A 22,707-nucleotide genomic window follows, 5' to 3' on the forward strand; every position below is an offset into this window, starting at 1 on the left:
GACGAACGGAGTCATTCTATTAAATATGTATTCCTATATAATATATAATTGTTATACAATAAGTGTATTGAATTGAATCAAAGTATTAAAACAAACTTTTTGTCTTTTATTTTTCATATCGATACAATTCAGTGAATTCACATATTGTCCGGTATATCTAATTAATTTCAGTGCTGTCAAATTCCACAATTTTGTGCTGTGAAGACTATATAAATTATAGCAAGTTTATAAATTTTCCCTCAAGAGTTTATTATTACTGTATTGGTTTGTCAGACTACAATATAGAAAGTATAAAAATAGTGCAATAGCTTTTTTTTTACTAAAACGTTTTTCTCCACTAAAAAAACTAGTTGTCCAGCTCTTGAAAAAGAAATTGTAATTTTTTTTTAACCAATACGCGTCAACCAAAAAGTTTGTTTTTTTCTATGTACCGGACATAGAAAATAGATTTCATTTCAATATGGTTCCTTTCTTAAAGTCGATTAAATAGAAAGCTGTTCTTGGCATAAGATTAATATCGGTGGATTTGATGTAGTGGCAGATCTTAAATTTTCTACCAGAAATATCTGCTGAATATCTGTCAAACAAGTTAACCTATTGTCAGTCAGTAACGTAAGAACGTACAATTTTATAAGGGATGTATAATGGGAGATCTCCAATGCTTTTGTTAGTGCTTGAGCCCCTTAGATCAAAATATTTTTGGCAGTCTATGATAAAAGGATTTCACAAACCTCGTTTACTCGTTCGTTTATCCAAAAAAAAAGAAAGTTTTTGATAGTTACAATTTAATTCATAACATTGTATTCATTCAGGAATTAGGATATTGATTCAATGAAAATATGCGGTAAAAATAAGCTATAACTTATCAACTTTTGATATTACCTTGATAAAAGTAAAATCCCAAAGGAGTTCTTCAAGTGTTTTGAAGACTCAAGAACTCGAAGACTGTAACAACTCTTGAGACGATTGATTTCCTATCGTGAGAAGTGTGCTTTGGCTGTCGATATTATTTTGTGTTAAGTAAAAAATATATTATATTTACATTAATATTACATTCCATTAGATCGAAGGCACATTGTGCGAATTGAATTATTATTTAAGGACAAACTCATAGAGAGACAGAGTAATCTATAGGCATATTTAATAATTTTAATTAAATATAGAAAACTGTCTGTTCCCCACGACTCTTATTATCGTCTTGTTGCTTTTTTGTAGACCATGAAGAAAGAAGATAATGATGACATAAAGATGTAAATACTTCTGAGTGTTGGTGCAAAAATCTGTTTGATATTTTAATATCTTATATACTTATCAACTAAAATGTAGCAAGTATTTAATATAATAATAGTTGTCAAGAGGTTGGTTGGATTGTCCAACCAACTGAATTCTAACTCAAAGTGGCGTAAGATATATTTTTAGATAAGATTATTATTATATTCATATTCAACTTTTATACTGAAATAAATAATAGGTTGGGGAAAAAGTTTCTTCGTATTTTATATGAAAATTCAAAAAGTTTTTTTTATAGTTTATTTACATTTGACTAAAGTATGTAGGTGCCATTTTGTTCCATAACTTTTTGCCATCTTGTTGGTAGTGACATGATCCCATTGCTGTAAAAATTTTGGGGCTTCTGATCGAAAAACTGCGACAAGTGGTTTTGGCAGTCCTCTCGTGATGTTAACCTGACACTGCCTAAGGAATTCTGCAGAGACCGAAACAGATGAAAATCTGAAGGTGCAAGGTCAGGACTATACGGCGGATGCATTAATACCTCCCAGCCAAACTCTCGTAATTATTGTTGAGTGGCTAAAGATGTGTGAGGTCTAGCGTTGTCATGGTGAAAAACCACACCCCTTCTGTTGATCAATTCTGGCCGCTTTCTCTCAATTTCTTGCTTCAATCTCATCAATTGTTCGCAATACAGTTCTGAATCGATGGTCCTGCCGGGCGGTAACAGCTCATAATGAATGATGCCCTTCCAATCCTTAATCCTCCTCCTAATACCTTGTTGCGAGTTAATCCGGGTTTTGCCACAGTCTGTGAAGCTTGACCGGCCTTTGACCACGATCTTTTTCGCACGTTCTTGTCGTATGTGATCCACTTTTCATCACCAGTTATCAGCTTCTTCAAAAATGGTTCGGTTTCATTACGTCGTAATAAAGAATCACAAATGAGTACACGGTTCATTAGGTTTCTTTCAGTGAGTTCATGAGGCACCCATATATCGAGCTTTTTTGTGTACCCAGCTTTATTCAAATGAGTCAAAACCGTTTCGTGGTCAACTGCCAGTTCTTCAGCTACATCGTAACTACTAATATGCCGATCTTGCTCCACTTTTTCAAAAATGGCATCAATTTTGTCCGTAACAGGGCGACCAGAGCGAGATGCATCTTTGATATCAAAATTTCCGGCTTGAAAACGCTTAAACCAAACTTGCGCTACTCTCACAGATACTGCATTAGGTCCATAAACATCACAAAATTTTTTCGCGGCTTGAGTTGCATTTTTACCTTTTTTATAGTAAAATTTTAAAATGTATCGAATTTCTTCTTTAGATTCACTCATTTTAACAACAACAAAAACAAATGAAAATCACACAAATTCCTAATTTTAATTTGGAAATGTCTTCTTTAAAATTAAAACTTTTTAATGATACCAAAACCAGCCAGATACAAATGGTATAACCAAAGAGATTTTATTACAAGTTCATACATACTATATGCGAAAAGACTTTTTCCCCAACCTAATATACTGAAACTGACAAAATTAATAAACGTCAAATTGAATGTTTGTTCAAAACACATATATTTTATAAATTAATTACCTAACTTTTCAGATGTTTACCGGTGTAGTGAAAAATCATATTAGTTTTTAGTTCTTCGGGGAAAAAATAACTCCAGAACCAAAACATGAAGATACGAATAACATTTTTCCAATTTAAAATAAAATAAATAAATTTCGTTTCGTAATCTATAGTATGCTTATTTTAAATTTAAATATACGGTTTGTCAAATGCGCCAATAGGTTGTAAGTGGACACTCATAGCCATCGATACTATATAGAATAATATCTAGCCTAGTGACAACATCAGTGTAGAGTACCGTACCAACCTCGGTAATTAAGATTTTACGTTCCCTGTGCCTGAAGTTACACAGACTCACTCACCCTCCAAATCGGAACACAACAATGGTATGGTAGTCACATACAGGGTTAGATCTTCCTAACACTATTGATGTTAGAATAATAAAGCTATAATGATATTATACTAAAAACATTTTTGTTTAATAAAAAAATATGCTTACAAAGTTAAATTCTAATCCATTACGTGTTATTTAACAGTTTATTTTTAGTAATTCGATCAATTTTTTGCACGAATAGAAAAAAGCGTCAGTACAATATCTCTTGGCGAAATAGTCTGTATCTTTTTGGCACAAATAAAAGCCAAAAAAATTATCTCCTTTACAAAAACTAGATTATATGAAACGTAATGGCTTAATCAATAAGCCTGTGACTTGTTACTGTGACTATTCACGTTAAGCAAAAAAACTTCTGAAAGGATTTTTTCTAAGCCTTTTCTAAATTTTTGTAAGCCTTTATCAAAAAGGAAGACGGTCTATTTCTGTTAATCAGTGATTTTTTATATTCTGGCTGTAGAAAAAAAATAATGGTTGTGGCTCCATCTAGTATCATCGTATAAAAGTTCTAAATAAAACGATACCATTTCTCCGTAAGACCCTAATCTGGTAGTTTACATGAACGACAAAAGATGGAACTGTCTACCAAAACCTAACCAACAACAGAGGTATTATGAACTTCATGAGTGTCATGTATGACACTACGGGTGAAATGAAAAAGAAATTTGCACAGACTTTCTTACTACCTTATAGTCGACGCCATACGGACTTGGTACAGACTTTTGTGGTACAGACATCTGTACAGACTTATAAGTCTGGCTAAAAAAGTCTATCGAAAAAATGTGTGTACTTTTCATTTCGACTTTTGAGGATGCAGAGTTTTTCAAATAGTTTTCTTAGTAGATAATATAATATGAAAACTTTCAACTTACATGAATAGCTCTGACTTTTTCATTCAAAGCTCAGACTTTTACAATACACCGACTTTATTCTGCGCTGCTAAATGCACAGACAAAATTCAATCGAAGTCAGTCCCAAGTCTGTTCCAATACTTTACGAAAATCGTATTTTGTCATTTTCTGCCACGAAACTAGACGAAAAGTACCATGGTTTTTGGTCAGAAGGGTCTTTAACCGAACTATTCAAAAGCTGACACGACGAGATCTGCGATGATCTAAGACCAAGGCTCCAAAGTTCGCAAGATTTTGCTCGCAATTTTCGGAGGCCTGATCTGACAAAATTTAAAACTGTCATTAGTGGGTTCATTGACTATAAGCCTTAGAAAATCAGTAAACTAAAAACTGTGTTAAAAATAGATGAATTCTTTTAGAATAGACAATTCAGAGGAAGTCAACGTTGTAGACTAGCGCACTTTTCTCAAATGCTTTTATTCCGTGGAGCTCTCTGACATTGGCAAAAGGTGAGATTAGGACTCTATAAAAGCTTAAGACCAGACAAAAAGTTGGCTGTTATTGAATTCACAACAGCTCAAGTGCATAAAAGGATGAACTTCAGAAAGAGAGAAAAAGAGGATATTGAAAGAGCTAGCTAGCTTCTTTAATTACGTCAATAAACAAGGTAAGACTTCAGCAATCTTCTAAGAGGGCAATTAATCTACCTCGCAAAACTACGGACTTATCTTCCTCATAGGTCACATATACAAACTATTCTCAAGAGTTGTTACGAACCGTCCCCCTAAACTGACTTGAAGATTGCCAACCACCTGAGCAAACCGGCTTTCAAGCAGACCACAGACTAGACCACAACTACGCATATTGTTCGCCAGATTGTGCAGAAGACTGAAAATTACAATAAATCGCTTTGATTAGCCATTATCGATTACGAAATAGCCTTCGTTATATTAATTGTTAGTACGTACTATGTATCCTTTTTTTATTTTAATAAATAAAATAGTACTACAAAAATTGCAGTGATTAAATAATACCATATAATATTGCCGTATCAAAGAGAAAAAGAAACATTTTTGTAAATTTGATTTATTTCGACTGAAATGTGAGGTTAGGCTAAATATTAATCAGAAAATAAATGCAGCAATATATCCCATATATTGCTGCATTTATTTGAACGCAAAAACAAATCGGTACTTGGGACCCCTTATTTTATAGGCACCACTTCTAACTAGTAGGTACTGAATAATGCATTGATGAATTATTGACAATGACATTGACATTTAAGCGACGCAGATTCTCGTGTGTTATAGTAACGTTTGTCGTTTATGTTTTAGTCATTAGGATTTCTACTCTTGCTGTCGTAGACAGAGTAGTAACAGTTATAATATACTATTTATTTTAATTATTCACTTTTAAATCGTTTCCAAAGTATTAAAAATATTGCATCAATATTATCAATTGTTACTATTCGTACTTGAATTTAAAACAGTAACGAATACATACTTGTTAACTTTTGTCTAGCTTAACTGTATTTGCCCCGTTCGGCGTCAATAGATATGTCCGGATGTAAGTACAATTTTACTATACTAGTTTTACCAATATTTAATCTTTACTTCATTAATTGAAGTCAATATTCATTTATTTTTTATTAACTTTTTAAAGTTATACATTTGTTTATATAAGCATACCAACTACTTGTTGCATTTAATGGGTATGTAAGAAACTACCTTATTGGTATCTTATCTGAGTATAATAATAAAGATTTACTATAAATAAAATATACATTTCAGATATAAATGCATTAACATAAAGGAAAAAAATCTGTAATTATTTCATATATTTTTTCTAACAAATGTAATAAATTTCATGCCAGTCATGTTGCTGATTTTTCTAAATTGTTATGTTAATGTATAATTTTCAAACAATACATAATATAATGTTATATTCATTTATATAATAGACTAATTTTAAATTATAAAACAGAATGCTAGTGGGTACAATATGCTTTGATGATTCATAATTGCACAATTATTTCAGATCCGTACGGAGGTAACCCTCCTCAATATCCACCTCCACAAAACCAAATATATCCCCAAATTTATAATCCAGCCAATGCACCACCACCCGGTCAGCCTATCCATGCAGCTCCAGGATACCCCTCAGGCCAAAACCCTCAATTCCCATACCAACCTGGCTTTGCTATTTACCCCACACAACCTCTACAACCTGGACATGCACCTCCACCGGCTGCTATGTCTTATCCATCTGGGCCTACAGCTCCTCCATCTTACGCATACCAAGGATTTCCAACAGTTACCCCTCAGCCTAGTTATGAAGGTAAGTTTATAGAAAAACAATATCATTCTAACTCTGTATGTATTTATAGATTGTAATGTATTTTTAAAACTTTTTTTTAAAATAATGTCACATTTACTGTTACTTAATTGCATTTGAGTGTTCATTGGAAGATAAAAGTTCAACAAATACAAATAAATTAGGAAATTGAGATAAAAATTGTTATCTAATTCATTGCGCCTGTTGGTATATTATGATTCATAGTTTGTAAATTATTCAATATTGAATCTAACTATGGTCTTATGAAAAGTTTATGCTATAGATATAGAACATAAGTAGAAAGTATAAAATTATTTTAATTGGTGCTCTTTTCCTATAAATGTAAAATGTTAACAGGATATATATAAATATTTCAGCACCAGTTGAATGGATTCCTTCTACACCAAATGATGCCCACGCTCTGAGCAATAGAGCAGTCGTCGCTGGGTTTGAAGGTCATGACAAGAGTCCACTATGGGTCATACGAGCCAGACATGAAGGTGATATGATTCCGGGAAAACTGGCTATCAAACACAGAGCTGCATATGTGCCCTGGGGAGGACGTGAAAATGCTGTTCATAACATTGAGGTATTATTGGTATTACTATTGACTAATATTTCCCCCATCATTTTAAGCGGAACCACAGCTGAAAATAATTTAATTTTACATACATTAAAATAAATTTGAAATGATAAACTTAATAGCTTCTCCTCCAGAGGATCCAAGTTATGTGAAGAGGTACAGGTAAAATGCAGCATAGCGCACATATTGCGTGCTTACTTGGGCACCCATGCACAGGTTTCAATATATACTGGCCTATGTGTAAAACCTACATGCTCTATGCTGTTCTTTACTAAATGTTCCTCATTTGTGTATTGATTTTTAAAAAGATAAGAAAACAACTATTTAGTTTATGCTGTTTAGTTTTATAAATGCAACTACACCATTATTAAAAAAGTAATTACCAATTCCATATATTTTATAATACAGCAAGAAAACTTGCTTTATTGTAGATTATCATTATTTTTTAACAAATAATCTTCTTCTAAGGCAAGGAAATAAAATTTGCTGGCCTAAATATGAATAAAATGTTAAATGCTTTTTACTTTTCATAACTTAGGTTTGCTGTGCTCGTCCAGAGAAAATTCGTTGGATTGAGAGTAGAGATGGTATAATTCCACCAAATGCTATTATCGGTGGCAATACGTCAGCTGGTGAACCACTGTATATTGGAAGAGCAAGGGAACAAGGATCTCTTACCCCAGGAAAGGTAATATTGTAATATTATAATTCTATTAAACTAGTTATATTATGTGAAAGGCCCAAAACCAAGAGACAGCCATGTTATTACCATCTTCATCTCACTTGCATCTGCTGAATATACTTACGTTTTTTTCAAATTCAATAAAAATGTCATTTTATTATTATATATAGTTAATTTACAAATAATAAAAATACAAATATTTTATTATAATACAAGATCAACCTAAATCAGGAGAATCTGTGTCATAGGGACCACCGACTAATATATGCATGCATGCATGTGTGCCTGCATACATTTGTCTGTGTATGTAACTATTAGTAGAGTGTGGAAAACATTTCGTAACTACACTTATGGTGCTTATGACGTTTTGAACAAATATGTGGTTTTCAGTTAACCAATTTTTAACTTTTAACCATTTCTATTGGTGCCTTAACTTGTTGCCATAACCCATACATCAACATCAGTCAAATCCTGTGATTGAATTATAAAGCAGATTCCATCCAACTCTGATGTAGATATTTGTCACATACCAAATTCTATGTGGGTAAAGAAGTAGGTCAGCCTGTTTAAAATGACTTAAACCTACAAATCATTAGTATACTTTTAAATTGAAATCTATATATATAAAAGCGATAAATCATTCAACTGATTAATCACAAAATCTCAAAAACCAGCATACCTATTAAACTTGAAATTTGGAAGGCAGGTTCTTTACGTATTGGATGTAAACATCTGCTAAGAACTTGAGTTATAACAAGGAGCCGCTGGTTCAGCTAGTTTTAGTATCTGAAATCAATGTATGTTTCTATTCCAGGTACACCCGAGTCACAAAACAATGTACTTGTCTTTTGCCGGCGAAGAGGTACCCCACAAGGTGTATGAAATACTATGCACAGTTTAGGAGATATAATCTATTTTTTATTAAATAGAAAAAAATCTCCCTTATATGATATTATGATTGTTATACATTTAAGAAAATTAACCAAAATGATTTGATTCATTTCTTTCATAAAACTTTTGAGATGTTATACTTTTTTTAAGAATTTTAGATGCTTTTTGGTTATTCAAATATATTACTAAGGTATATTATTATTGTAACGATAAGAATACTTTTTTTATAAAAAAAAAAATTCGTTTGCTATATTTTGAATGATTCTTTATGCTTGTAAGAAATAAAAACAAAAGCATATATATAAAAGACAATATTAGGTATATACTACAAGAAGTGTCTTTATATTTCTAAAATGCATGATTGTTCAAAATAAGTTGAAAAACTTTATTTTAAATAATAATATAAAATTAATGTTTGTATTTATATAAGCATTGTTGCATTTTTAATAAATCGTTTGTAATAAATTATTGTTATATTACTTATATACCTGATAGAATACATCTTATAGCGGTCTTTATATAACTATAAGGAATAAGAATACTATATGAATTTAAGGGCTAAAGTGCCAACCTTTTTCTGGGGCCCAAGAACTTTATAACTTTATACCTTTTCTTTCTAAAAACATGTTTATAAATATTTTTTATCGTATCAGCAATATATTAAATCAAATCTAAATTATTCTCTTTTTTGACATTACTGCACTGCACTGTATTCCATTAGTCTTATTTGAGAAGTAGTTTTATGTATTCCACCAGGCTGTTCCAATACACTAGGGTTGGCGGATACACGTGTGGCAGAATTTCATTTAAATCAGACACATACACGTTTCACGGCTTTTTCTTTCATCGCCATACTAAATATATCCACTGATTAATGGATATGATTGAATATTTTCCTTCAGAAAAATGATTATTTTTAATTATTGTTACAGCTACAAATATTTATATCTTTTTCAAAGCAGATAGGCAGGCATTTCTTTGGCATTGGAGATCTTTTTCTATTAGTTTTATTTGGGCAAACCCTATACAGCAATGATATATAATTGCTCATTCATTAATTAGATATTTTGTTTTTTTTTTAGTTTTGTATGTTAACATACAAGTGAGCCGTTGACGAATTTTGATTTCCTCAAAATAACTTTCGAGTAATTGCAGTTTTGGGACATTCATCAAAAACAAAAAAGAAAACACAAATAAAAACAAATAATTTATTTGAACTTAAGTTAGACGCCTATATTTAAAGTGGTCATTTTATAAGTACTTAATTTTCATATATATTTATATCAACAGCTAACATTGTAACATAACTTTGAATAATCCAACACTAGACTATCTATATAACTTACAATATTTTATAATAAAAATATCAAATAATTAATATCTTAAGTACCTACCTAAAATTAAATATATTTTTTTTAATCTGTTTACATAATTAGAATCACAGAAGTACCTATTATATATAAATTGTATAATACAATAATATATAAATAATTTCATTGAATTATTAAATCCCATCACAGTCATAAATGTTTTACAAAACCTAATAACTATTATGTTCAATATAATACATATTTTAGCTTCCTTAGAATTATCACAGACCTATTTTTAATTAAACAAAATTATTGCAGAAAAAAATCTGCTGATTACATAGATTATAGAGCCAATTTATATATGATCTTTTATCTTAAAAAGAGGTGTTTTGATTGTTATTTTATATAGTCTACATACATATGCAGTTTTATATTAATTATTTCTTACATTGATAAACTTTTTGTTTTGAAGTTGCGACCAAAAAAATAAATAAAATTAGGTGGGTATATTACATGATTTGATTTTTTCCTAAAAACTGCTTAATTTATTAGTAATGACAAAATCATAAAATATTGTTATGTAACTTAGTCACCAAGTGTTTTTTAAATTTCCAGTATCGACATTTTAATTGATTTAGCATTATATTAATCTCATATTTTTATGAAATAACAATCAGATAATGAAGGAGTAAAAATGCATTCGCATAAATATAGGATTCGAATTATTATAAAAACGAATTGCAAACATCAGCACTAATACTAATATTCTTTATCTCTCTCTCTCTCTCTCTCTCTCTCTCTTACACTCTATCCCTGTCTATCTTGACAGGTCTGGACCGTATACAAATTAAACATCAAGTATTGTCAATATCTTGTCGTTCACTGTTATCTCGATTTGTTCACAATACATTTATTGTGATTTTTTTTATTTGTAGTACTTATTAAAAAGTAATAAAACTCCAATGTTTTATTGCATCCACTATTTGATTACATTCATTCAAATAACAATCGCAACTAATGTCCATAAAATTCATTCATTTGTATATTTATTTATAGACAACTGTACAACTCATTCAAATATAACCATTTCAACCACAAGAGTAGTAGACTATTAAAAAATGTTGACATTGAAATAACGTCATGTTATTGGTCGAGATCTAACAATATATGATATTCAATGGATTGGTAAAAAAAATGAGCGTTGAGTTCAACCCAACAAAAAAGGCGAATGGTAGATTTTTTCAGGACAAATCATGGTTGCAGATGTATTAACAAGATAAGGTTGCATTTGTTATATACCTATGTATAATATGTCCTTGTTCTTTTTGTACATATATGTATATAGTTCCTCTTTTTTTGTATTCTTATACTAAATGATTTGGTTTTCTTTTATTTTCTTTTTTTTTCTCACTTTATGGCAACAATATTTGTCCTTATAGTTATATTTTTCTTTGAATTTCAGTGTTCGAATGTAATATTCCTTTTTGAATTATTAACAAAGATATATTATTCAAGAACTGTTTATAGAGCATAGCATATGTACATATATCTTTTGTTTTAAATATTAGTCTCTTCGATTGGAATATCGCATACATTAAGACATTTTTGATCGCTCCTTTAATGACGAGTTTAATGACGACGAGTTATATAAAGTTCTATACAATACGATAATTGAACAAACATTGCTTCTCATATGATGAAAAATCGAGTAAATTTTTCGAAGACATTTATTTCTTCACTGCCATACACACATTTTAAAAATTATGTATTAGTTAGCTTTTGTAAAATGTTGCTATTGTTTGGCTGGCTTAAAATAATGTTTTGTCCATTCATTGACACAAGATATGTGCTATTTTCAAAGTAATGAATGGAATCGAGAAATGTTACAATATAGGAATCTTTCATAGACAAGAAATAATCTTCACGCTTATATAAGGATTGGTACTGTTTTGCAAAACAGTCTGCATTTTTCTTTACATTTCAACTGGATCGGTCGTGTTTAGACAAACCACAATTTCATCATCAGATTAAAATTCGCACTTGTAGTGTTTTACAAAACCGCACCATGATTAGGGTACAGATTCGAAGAAATTGAAACTCGGGCAATGATTTTTCCTACTGTAAATCTTACTGATAGCCTTTTCGATAGCAAGCTAGCTTAAATCAGTTTGTTAAGAGCCTCTTGTCACTTTTATAAATAATATTAATAGTCAAAACCGGGTTATTCTAAAATGAAATTAAGCAACTGCCTAGGCCCTCTAATATCAGCCGAGAGGACAAAATTCTTGAAACTATAACAATTAACTTTAACCCATAGTTAGAAAGGATGCTGAAGTTTTAATACTGTATAAAGCAAAATTTATATTTTAAAATTGTAAGCTTTTTTAGCCTGGTACTGATGGGTCATATTAAACGCCATGTAAGCGATCGGAATCGCGAAGCCGCTATATTTACATCTGTTAGCAGACTAATAAATTCGGATTAGGTAAAGGAAATTAATGTACTACAATTTACTGGTACAAAGCATACTTTCTGTAAAGCCCATTTCAATTTGCGACTGACTAGTGTTGATGTCTTCATTTTCTGGTTCTTTCTTGTCTGTGGGTTCCGTTTTAGAAGAGATTTTAGTTTTCTCTTCAGATTCAAAAGCTTTATTTTCAATGCCAATCTTTTCGGGCTTTTCATCTGGGATTGGATTCTCTGTAGCCTTTTGTTGAGCGTTTGCATTACTATGCTTCTTATTTGCCATGTACAACCATCTGAAATTATATTTAAAAGAAAAGTGATACCCTGTAAATGTCACATTATGTACAACTTATTCTAATACATTGCTGTAATGCTAGTTTGTGAGTACCAACGTAGGCACATTTCATCCGATACGTGGAGTTTTCCTTGCGGAACGGTAACAGTAACATTGAACCAAACAAGCTTGCTAATAGCCCTACCACAAAGTGGTATTCCTCTTTTTTCACTTATATAAAATTCATTTCTTGCAAGCTAAAATTTAACTTGCATTGGTTGATTAATTTGATTAAATCATTCAAGCTGAATTAGAATCGCTTTCTCTTAACTAACGGATTTGAAATTACATTTAGTTCAGTTCCGATGGCAATGCATTTTTATTTTAAACATTTTAGGGATATAACCATTAGTAAAGTTGTATTGTTGCAATAGTAAAAAATGTACAGATCTGACCGTCTTTGAGTACCAACAATAATTAACAGTACGCCAGGTGCTACAGAGTATAGTAATAATTAAATTATAAATAGTTAAATGGGAATATTTAAGAATGACTTGATCTTACACGATTGATTTACTTCAAGAAAAGAAACTCCTGAACACTCAACAGTACAGATAATTTTGCTTACCATAAAAGCAAGAGTTTTAAAATAGGTTTACAGGTTTATTTAATTATCAGAATATGATACTCACAAGAATATAAGTACAGCGGGCACAGTCAGTCCTCCACCGAGAAGGAAGAAGGCTCCAGGGAACGTCTTCAAAGTTGCAGTATACACTGTGGTGTACATCGGAGCGTATACCAACGGCATCATTGCTTCTGCCACGCCGAAGAAAGAGTTTACCTTTCCTGCAAATGAGAATAATTTCGACTGTTCAGTTCATATGTGACGAAGAAATAGTTAGTCTTCTAATGTATTTTATACTAATAGTTATTTCCATCAGTTAATTGGAGGTTAATTTTTTATATATAAAATTTGGTGTTCTACATAAAATATGGTATATCAGATGTCAGATGGAATATTAGATTTTTGTTAATTATAATTATTACTCACCTAATTCATCTTTCTCCACCAACTTCGAAACCATCGACCTCATTGCAATAAATGAAGTACCATTAAAGATTTCAATAAGTGGAGCTAAAATGGGCAAAGAATTCATGATTAGTTTAGATCTACTTCGAACACTAAGTGTTTCAATCTTTAGGCTATAATATATTTAAGATACAAAGGCTTACAGTATGGACTTATACATTCACATATTTTTTTAAAATATACCGTTCACCTTGACAGCACGGTTATTCGAAAAAGGCTCTTTTAAAAAAACAGGTAAGTACGAATTTATTTTTAAGCTGTATTTTTTTATATATGGGGTAGATAAAAAAAAAAACAAAAAAAGTTACATGAAATTTTCTTACCTATGTATATTTGCCAAGTCTTTGTTGAGAAGGCGTACATAAAACCAGATAATATCTTGCTCGTACAAGAGATCACACCAATTATGGCGTCGTCAAATTTTAACAGATGGCTGAACACACCGACGGAAAAAAGCGTCCCTGTGAAGTATGCAAACGTTCATTAATACATTGTTATCATGTCATAGTTAATTCAAGCATTCCTTTGATGTAAAATATCAAAACAATTTCAAATTAAACTATAATTAATTTAATTATAAAATATTAAACCTCATAATCATTGTTCAAATCGAATTACTTATGATTCTTTGTATTTTAATTCAAAAAATTATCGACCAATTCAGGTTTGCACGGCTGCAATAATGTGATATATTCATATATATGTGTTAATGAAGATACATAGCCATATTATGAAAATGGGGACCATATTCCAAAATTTATGTGTAATAAATTATTTTTCATCTTCTTCGAAAATACAATATCGTTACAAAGCTATGTTATCAACATTCATTATTTATTATTATATTATTATATGAGATAGTTATGTCATTCGCAAACATAATAACAATAATACTTTGTTATAAGTATCGTAGGTTGGAGGTTACGCATTACAATGTACACTGAAGAGTTGACAAGGAGGCTTTGTTAGAATCTCAATAGGCATATTATCATAACATTACGTACCCACTAGAGAAGTGCACATAGCATAAGTAGAGAACATGCTAAAATCCACTTCGTTCCAGTTAAATCGATATCTTGTGAACAAGTACATCACAGATATCTCCCCTGAAAATATAGAAACCAATATAACAACAGCTACTTAGTTTTGATGCCTATACTAAAATATTATAGACCAAAAAGTTTTTAAGGTCGATCTTTAATAGAAAAATGTACTGTCCACTACAAGAAAATAGCCTATGAATATATAATATATTTGTACAATCGTGTTATAGCTAAGGAACTATTCGATTCAATTTATCTACAGTGATTGAAATAATAATTATCAAGACATTTTTCCAGTCGTACTTTTTTCATCTTTTCAATTATAGCAAAGCGTGCGTGAATGACGCAAGTTGCGGGTATCAATAGCAGGAAATTGTGGACAGTCGAGAATCGCGTTACGTTGCAAAATACGAGTACGTTCAATTGATACCAAACGGATAATATGTTTTCAAATGGGTAGATGAGGCTTATGACTTTTAAACAATAAAACTTTAATATACTTAATATAAAAAAAACTACCTATATAAGATTAACAACATGTTAATACTAAAGTAGTATGAAGTATACTTCACGTACGAATTTTATGGATCATGATTGTTGACATATAAATCCACAAAACAATTATGTGCGGGACAAAAATGGCAATCAGTTATTATTCATAGATGAATAGGTCAATTTTCCATACCTACAAAATATGAACATCTAATTTTAAGCGCCTTTTCAAAGCTATCCCAAAGTAGAATTATTACTTCATATCAATTAAAATACATTAAATGCCTTTTCCAAATATTAGTATGGCACACGATGGAAGACTTATATAATACCTATCAGTTAAAACAGGTACATTTATTATATTTTCAGGTAAATTAGATTCATGCGATTAGGATAACTCTATTAAGCAAATCATTTGCAACTTACCGTATATTGGTCCAATCACAACACACAAGACAACCACAAGCATAATAACTCTTAATCTCCTATTGTTTGGACCACGTTTGAAGGCGACCATCAGAGTATCTTTCACGTAGCGCGTGTCGAAGAAATCTCGAGTCCATTCGCAACAATTATTAGTCTTTTTCTAAAAAAAACATATATTAAGAAATCATATAACATACTAAGTATGATAAGAGTAGGTTCTTTTAACTAAGCCTTTATTAAACTAGTGATACGAACACAATCGAACAATTCATAATAATTCGTTAAATATATATTTCTTGTCTTTATACGGATATAATAAAAGCCTATAAAACATTTATTTTGAAATATTTTTAATTTAGAAATCTTGGGTTTTTTGGCCAGTAAAATCTTTTGACAAACTGGTGGAAAATATCCCTCCACAAAATAAATAGTTCAACAACATGTATTTTTTACAATCCATCAGATAACTTACAAGAATTTCTAAAGTCAGTACTTTCGGTGTATTGCAAATGCAGAAACATTAAATTGAATTGAATTACTCATAAAACAATCGTCTAAAGATTATTACAGCAATTATGTGTACCTAAGATCCTCTTGAGGTGATAAGTAGTTACATTAGATCAGTATCAGTGACCTTATTCTATTGTTTTTCTTAGAATGTCGATCTCAGAAAAAAGACTAATTAATAGACTTAAGTAGCTTTTACAAATACGAAAAAAATGTTTCTCATGATATCTGAACAAAACTATGTACACCTAGTAAGTTTATATCCCTATGTCTTTTTCGTGCTAATTCTCAATCTAAAGGATATATTTACTTTAAGTGCCAAGTTTTTGTAAAACTAGTCAATTAATTAGTCAATTAATTATTAATCTTCTATCTCTATCTCTTCTATTTTAGATACGCTCTTTGCCTTTTTATATGTATTCCATAAAAAAGGTAGACAGCATTTAAAATGTCAGAACCATTGATCTAAATATTTAATTATCTAGTACCACTGATGGCAAATAGTACATTCCTGGAGCATATTATTTAACAACTGTCCTTCCTTTCAAGCGAGATTGACACCAAAGTGGGTCAAGTTGACGGACTTTTTGTATTGTTACGCTCGATGATCTGATTTAGTCATTGAACTCGTGGCCTATTATGTAACCGAAGACGCAACGCCAATTATTCATGGCCGTATCTTGTTCCTACATTATTTCTAGCAGTTTTTACACTTTTAAGTCAAAATAAATTCCAATACCACAAGTCAGTGCTGGTAAAGTAAAGTAAAAAAGTAAAATAAAGTAACAGCCTGTACATTTCCCACTGCTGAGATAAGGCCTCCTTTTCCATTAAGGAGAGGGTTTGGAACATATTCCACCACGCTGTTCCAATGCGGGTTGGTGGAATGCTCATGTGGCAGAATTTCGATGAAATTAGACACATGCAGGTTTCCTCACGATGTTTTCCTTCACCGCCGAGCACGAGACGAATTATAAACACAAATTAAGCAAATATATATAAATAATATAAATACCAGCCAACCCGTGCTGGTATTTATATTATTTATATATTCAGTATATTTATAAATACACGTTTCGTAAAACAGAAAACCACTTTCGAATGAATTTCCCTACATTTTCTATTCTTCTACCATAAATACTTCTAACTACATAGTTGCTGTAATCGGTGAAAGTTAGAACGATTTATTACATAAACGCATTATTACTCAGCAAAATGACAAAAGTAATATTAATATTCAAAAACCTCCAGTAAGATATATCGATATGCATTTAATTATATAAACTAATTTAACGGCTCATTTTGAAGTAAACAAGGATTTAAAAATTTCATTCAAGAAGTGTCAATATATTTAAAATAAAATGTATTTGTTATTTAAACAGAAATCTAATTTAATCACTTTAATATTGTAAATGTAGTTGATATTTTATTTTAAAATATATGTTAAACTGTACAATACGAATTTTACTTTATTTTATATTAGTACATAAAATATACATACCAAGTTGAGATCGGTTCTTTTGACTTCCACGATCCTGTAGTAGCCATATAAGAAACTCAATACATAAATTGTGGCACTTAGAGAGAACACGCCGTATAGCCCAATTTTTCGCACCAGTATTCCACTAAGAGCTGCACCCAATGGCACTCCTACAGAATAGAATAGATTAACAATTCCAATCCGCAACGTTCTCTGTTCCTCCGTCGTAACATCCGCTATGTAACTAAATACGCCCATGAACATAGTAAACCAGCCTCCAGTTAAAGCTGGGAATATCGCTTCCGTTACAGCAGCAACCTCAACCGGTAATTGGTGGAAAAAATATGTATTAACAATAAGACCTATACTAGTTAAGAATTCTCCAACAATTGGCAAAAGCATACAAAACTTTCTTTGTCCAACTCTATCGCTATAGGCACCGAGGAATATTAATATTCCACAAGGTAAAAATGATTGTAATACTGTTTTCCATCCAGCTACAGAAGCTACTAGTGTTTGAACTGCTTCTTCTTCAAATGTATAATTGGCAGTTTGTCTTTTAGTCAGAGCATCACATATATGATGATCAAAGCCCAAATTAACTCGACAAGCTTTGTCCAAATATAAATTCTGTGTAGCCAACGCTGAAAGAACAGATGGCATAACATAGCATGCCAAAATTGGTTCCACTGTTATAAGAGACATCATAAGTTTTGCTTTTTGAAATATATTTAGTTCTTTTAAATTTTCAGTATCTATATCATCCTTTATCGCTTTAGTTTTTTCTTTGCTTTTTACGGAACTTTTTCGGCCGCTGATTTTGTTTTGTTTTTCTGTGATATGTTTGTTTCCATTTTCGACATTTTTCTCATCAGCCATCATGACTGTGACTTATAAATCTGAAACAAATAAAGAACAATGAATAGTACACCTAAAAGTGATTCTAAATTTTTTACACTAGACTTATGTCAGATTTCCGACGTGACAAAAAATTAACGTGCTGCATACCTACTTCAAATGCCTCGATGATCACAAAAATTTGTACCTTTAATTGATTAATGCACTAATGTCGCTAATGCCGGACGTGGTAATAATCTCATGATTATAGCATACTTATTTATCGTTTGAACATGGACCAGAATTAGCTTACCTAGTCGCAATGGTTTTTATTATGCTTCAGTACCATATTATCACACTGGCCATATATGCTTTGTATATGTAGTTATTTATTGTTAAAGCAATGTATAATTCCGTCGATGGTATTGTAAATATCAACTAAAAGTATACACGATACGGATGTTTTGAGAAAACAATGATAAAACGCTGACGTCCAATTTAACGGAATTTAATTTAATGGTTCAGTAAATACAGCGATCTAAAAAATAGTGAATACATTTCCGTTTGGGAAACATTTATTAATGGACAATTTAATTGATACGAGAGGAACAAAATATAACTAACATTGAATTTTATGTTATTGTAATATAAAAAAGTGGGTACCATATTAATTTATGGTCCATTTCATTATTAGCAATTATTCTAATTGTTAGAGATAGGTAAATTAGACAGGGCATAGAAATAGGGCGTGTGACGTTGCTAAGCATATGTAGCAAAAATATACACTGTGCTACGCTTACGCAGTTATAGTGAAATTATATGTTTTTTTTAACGAATACAATATAAAACATTACAGAATACACTTCGATCCGCTTAACATATCCCCAGTGTACGATTAGAACGCAATTTAGAATCCTAAAAGATTGAAAATATCATCCGATATCATCTTAGTTTTTTTCACCCCAATGATAAGATTTAAACCAATAAAAAAGATACAACCTACTTAATATTCTGTATGCCTTTTCAAAAAGAAACGTTGCAGAAGTGTTGCTGATAGTTCCTCAGATAGCTAAATCTTGTTTAACGAAGTCTCATCTTTACATAATTTGATCAATGTTACAAAGTACTCGTAGGAATATTCTTTTGATCCCTGTAGTTTTATACAGTTTAAGTATCAATTACTGCATCTGAATTAAACGTAGGTAAGTAGATGATGGAACAATAAGAGATTACAAAGACTATGCAATTGCACGGAAATATATACTGATACATGTTGAATTAATTATTTTTTTAATGACATTAACGCCTTTAATATTTCCAAATGAGATTTCTGAATGAATGAACCTATAAATTATCTAATAGGTACATTTTTTTTGGAACGGAATTATTTCATAAAATTATATTGAGCAATTTCTTAAATCTTTGAGAATTCTAAATAATAGAATAAAAATAAATTTGGATTATAATGACAAATGAGTTAATCCTTAATTCTCTTGTATCTTATAATGGCTTAAAAAAATACAGTGTTCTTTTTTATATGCACATTATATTAGACGCGACGCCCAATTTTGATTTTAACATCATTCTATCTTTATCAAAGCTTCTATTCGGTACGATAGCTATAGTTTTTTTAGAGCCGTCAATCGTTTAAATTTTAATAAAATAAAAACAGTTCTAAGATTTGCAACATCATGTCTTATTTTCTCCACTGATGTAACGAAAATTAATTTTCCGCCTGCATAATTGAAATTTCGGATTAACAGTTTTTAATACAGGTTTTTGTAGTACTCCACGCATTCTTTTAAAATAATGAATTACACAGTAGGAATTTAAAATTACATTTTTCTGTATTTACTTAAATGTTTTATGTACATAAAGCAAATATACGAATCATTCGATATATGTATACGGATGTAGAGATATTGTACAATGAACCTTGAGGACATCTCCACAATGCGCGCCAACAAAAACTATAATATGACAAACTGAAATGGCCTCGTTCGGTCGATTCCGTGTTCCTTATCAAGGTCGATTCGGAAAAGAGAATCTGTCAAATGTAACATGATGCTTTACGTTACGTACTTTGCCAGAGCTACTTTACAAGGAGCCCTTTAAATTATAGAAAGTCGTATTCAAATGCGTTAAGAAAGTTAAACGTGAGTCGCATTTAAGTTGTGAAGTTTGATAAAAAATACTCGCTGTCCTTTTTTATCTTACGTGATTGTTAGAGAGGAAAACTTAAATTGAAAATCAGAATGTTTCTATTTTAAGACATATTTTAAGGGTTTCTATCAATAGTACCTGTAATTGTAGGGCATTTTTTAGCCCATCTGTGTAGGTACCACCCTCTCATCAAATAATGAACCGCTAAACAACAGTACCTACTCAATATTGTTGTGTTCCAATTTGAAAACTGAGTGAACTAGTGTAATTACAGGCACAAGGGACTTAATATTTGTTCTCAAAGTTGCTGGCGCATTGACAATGTAAGGAATTGGTAATAATTCTTACCATCAGTTAGCCCATATGGTCGTATCTATATAGTAAAAAAAAGAAAACTAGATACTAATATTTTAACAAAATAATACGTTGATTTAAACACAAATCTTTGATTATGTAGCTAGCGATAAAAATTGCGCAATCATTTTTATTTACGTAAAAAAATCTCGGGCGTCCTGAAAAGTTTCACGACAGGAACAAACTGGAATTAACTGTTTCACGATTGATTAATATCGAAGAAAGTTTTGATCGTTTGTGAAATGCATTTATTTTATAAGGATACCATTATTCTTATGTGTCAAGCTCTGTACCGAGTTTTCAGATCTATTCAAACACATCAATCATATGAATATCATATTGACTTAAATATGATCTTAAAGTCCTCTAAAGCAAGTAATAGATATCTTGAAGTATCATTTAATGACGTTATCTATTTTTAGCGACGTTTAATTATTCTTACAAGGAAGTTATCTCAGTCTGCGTTCGTTCATAATGTTGCAAAAAATGCCAAAAGGAGAAACCTTGACATACGAAAAAACATACAATACATGGTGTTATATTTGTTCTGTAATATTTGTTTTCCTCGGCGCGAACTTTGCCAAAGCCGTTAGGAAGAGGGGTATACCATATTTAATTGGATTTGAATGTCCAAAAAACAATCTTATAAGAAATTTATCTTTATATAATGGAATTAATAAAATAAAAAATTAAGATTACTATTGTTATTGCTAAAAAGGTTAAGTATATTTAAGAAATCTGGAGATATCTCTTCATAACATGCTTGTTGCCAACCAAGTTTTTATATGTTTTATTGTAGACAACATTCGACGTCACCGCGTATTTTCGTTGATTCTGTTATTAAGGCGATGGAATTTAATTTATTAATTTTTCATTTATTATTCATATTTCATATTATTTTTTTAAGAAGATTGTCGTCAATTTGAATGAGATATAAGATTATGGTCGTGGAGTCATTACCCCTCAAAACATCCTCACGGACCAAACCAGTTTCCTTAATCAAAGATGAGTATTAAAAAAACATATTTGACGATAATTTTTAATGACTCAATGAACCCCAAGGCATAATTAGGTCCTTAAAATTGACCTTAATCCATACTAATAACGCGGTTCGTCTGTCTACGTTTTCTCAATTAACTCGCAATGTCTTATGTCAATGTCGTTGGGAAGCCAATTTGAAAGGAATTGCATACAACAGGTACTGTTTAAAAAAAAATACTGGACGTACTTTCATTTCATAAGATTTTAGTCAAAGATTGATTTACCAGTCGTTTACTTTGTTTCTTTTCTTTACTACATATTATAAAACAAAGTTCCCCGGCCGCGTCTATTTGTCTGTATGTTCGCGATAAACTCCATAACAACTGAACGGATTTTCATGCGGTTTTCACTAATAGGCAGAGTGATTCATGAGGAAGGTTTAGGTATATAGTTTATTAAGATTTTTGAGTAAATAAGTTGAAATAGAACGATAATTGTTAAACACGGCGAAAAAAATCAAGCCACCAGAGAGTTTCATTACAATAATAAAGATATTTCAATTTTAATACGTTTCATTAAAACAACAAAAATATATAAATAAAAGTTTAAAATATTAAAAAAAAATCATTTACCATGCGTAGCCGGGCCGGGCCGCTAGTTTTTTTATAAGAATCTGGCGATCGAATAGGTTACGTGACGAAATGGTAGTACATGTAGCATTATGTTAACAATTGAGTAGTCCA

General features: G+C 30.9%; 2 protein-coding genes across 2 annotated transcripts in view; one reads left to right on the top strand and one right to left on the bottom strand.

Moving 5' to 3' along the window:
* The first annotated feature begins 5,374 nt into the window (after window positions 1-5,374).
* Window positions 5,375-9,049, top strand: LOC124535165 (metacaspase-1-like). The gene is made up of 5 exons (XM_047111261.1): window positions 5,375-5,614; window positions 6,086-6,385; window positions 6,760-6,971; window positions 7,504-7,653; window positions 8,462-9,049. Exons 1-5 carry the CDS (start codon window positions 5,605-5,607, stop codon window positions 8,546-8,548), a joined length of 759 nt encoding a protein of 252 aa, XP_046967217.1. The 5' UTR covers window positions 5,375-5,604; the 3' UTR covers window positions 8,549-9,049.
* Window positions 9,050-9,732: 683 nt separating this feature from the next.
* LOC124535164 (solute carrier family 46 member 3-like) overlaps window positions 9,733-22,707 on the bottom strand; it is a 34,174-nt gene continuing 21,199 nt past the window's right edge. Inside the window, exons 2-8 of the mRNA XM_047111260.1 lie at window positions 17,651-18,528; window positions 15,643-15,802; window positions 14,686-14,787; window positions 14,005-14,142; window positions 13,643-13,726; window positions 13,281-13,437; window positions 9,733-12,607 (exon numbers count right to left, since the gene is read on the bottom strand). Coding sequence (XP_046967216.1) covers window positions 12,352-12,607; window positions 13,281-13,437; window positions 13,643-13,726; window positions 14,005-14,142; window positions 14,686-14,787; window positions 15,643-15,802; window positions 17,651-18,511 — 1,758 coding nt within the window. The 5' untranslated portion in view covers window positions 18,512-18,528 and the 3' untranslated portion in view covers window positions 9,733-12,351. The remainder of the gene's footprint in view (window positions 12,608-13,280; window positions 13,438-13,642; window positions 13,727-14,004; window positions 14,143-14,685; window positions 14,788-15,642; window positions 15,803-17,650; window positions 18,529-22,707) is intronic.

This window comes from Vanessa cardui, chromosome 14 (assembly GCF_905220365.1).
Source record: "Vanessa cardui chromosome 14, ilVanCard2.1, whole genome shotgun sequence".
Lineage (NCBI taxonomy): Eukaryota > Metazoa > Arthropoda > Insecta > Lepidoptera > Nymphalidae > Vanessa > Vanessa cardui.

What these genes read in the sequence shown, in the direction of transcription:
- LOC124535165 (XM_047111261.1), top strand. An exon ending in CCCTCAGCCTAGTTATGAAG is followed by an intron (nt 6,386 to 6,759) that starts GTAAGTTTATAG and finishes TAAATATTTCAG; the next exon opens with CACCAGTTGAATGGATTCCT. An exon ending in GATCTCTTACCCCAGGAAAG is followed by an intron (nt 7,654 to 8,461) that starts GTAATATTGTAA and finishes TTTCTATTCCAG; the next exon opens with GTACACCCGAGTCACAAAAC.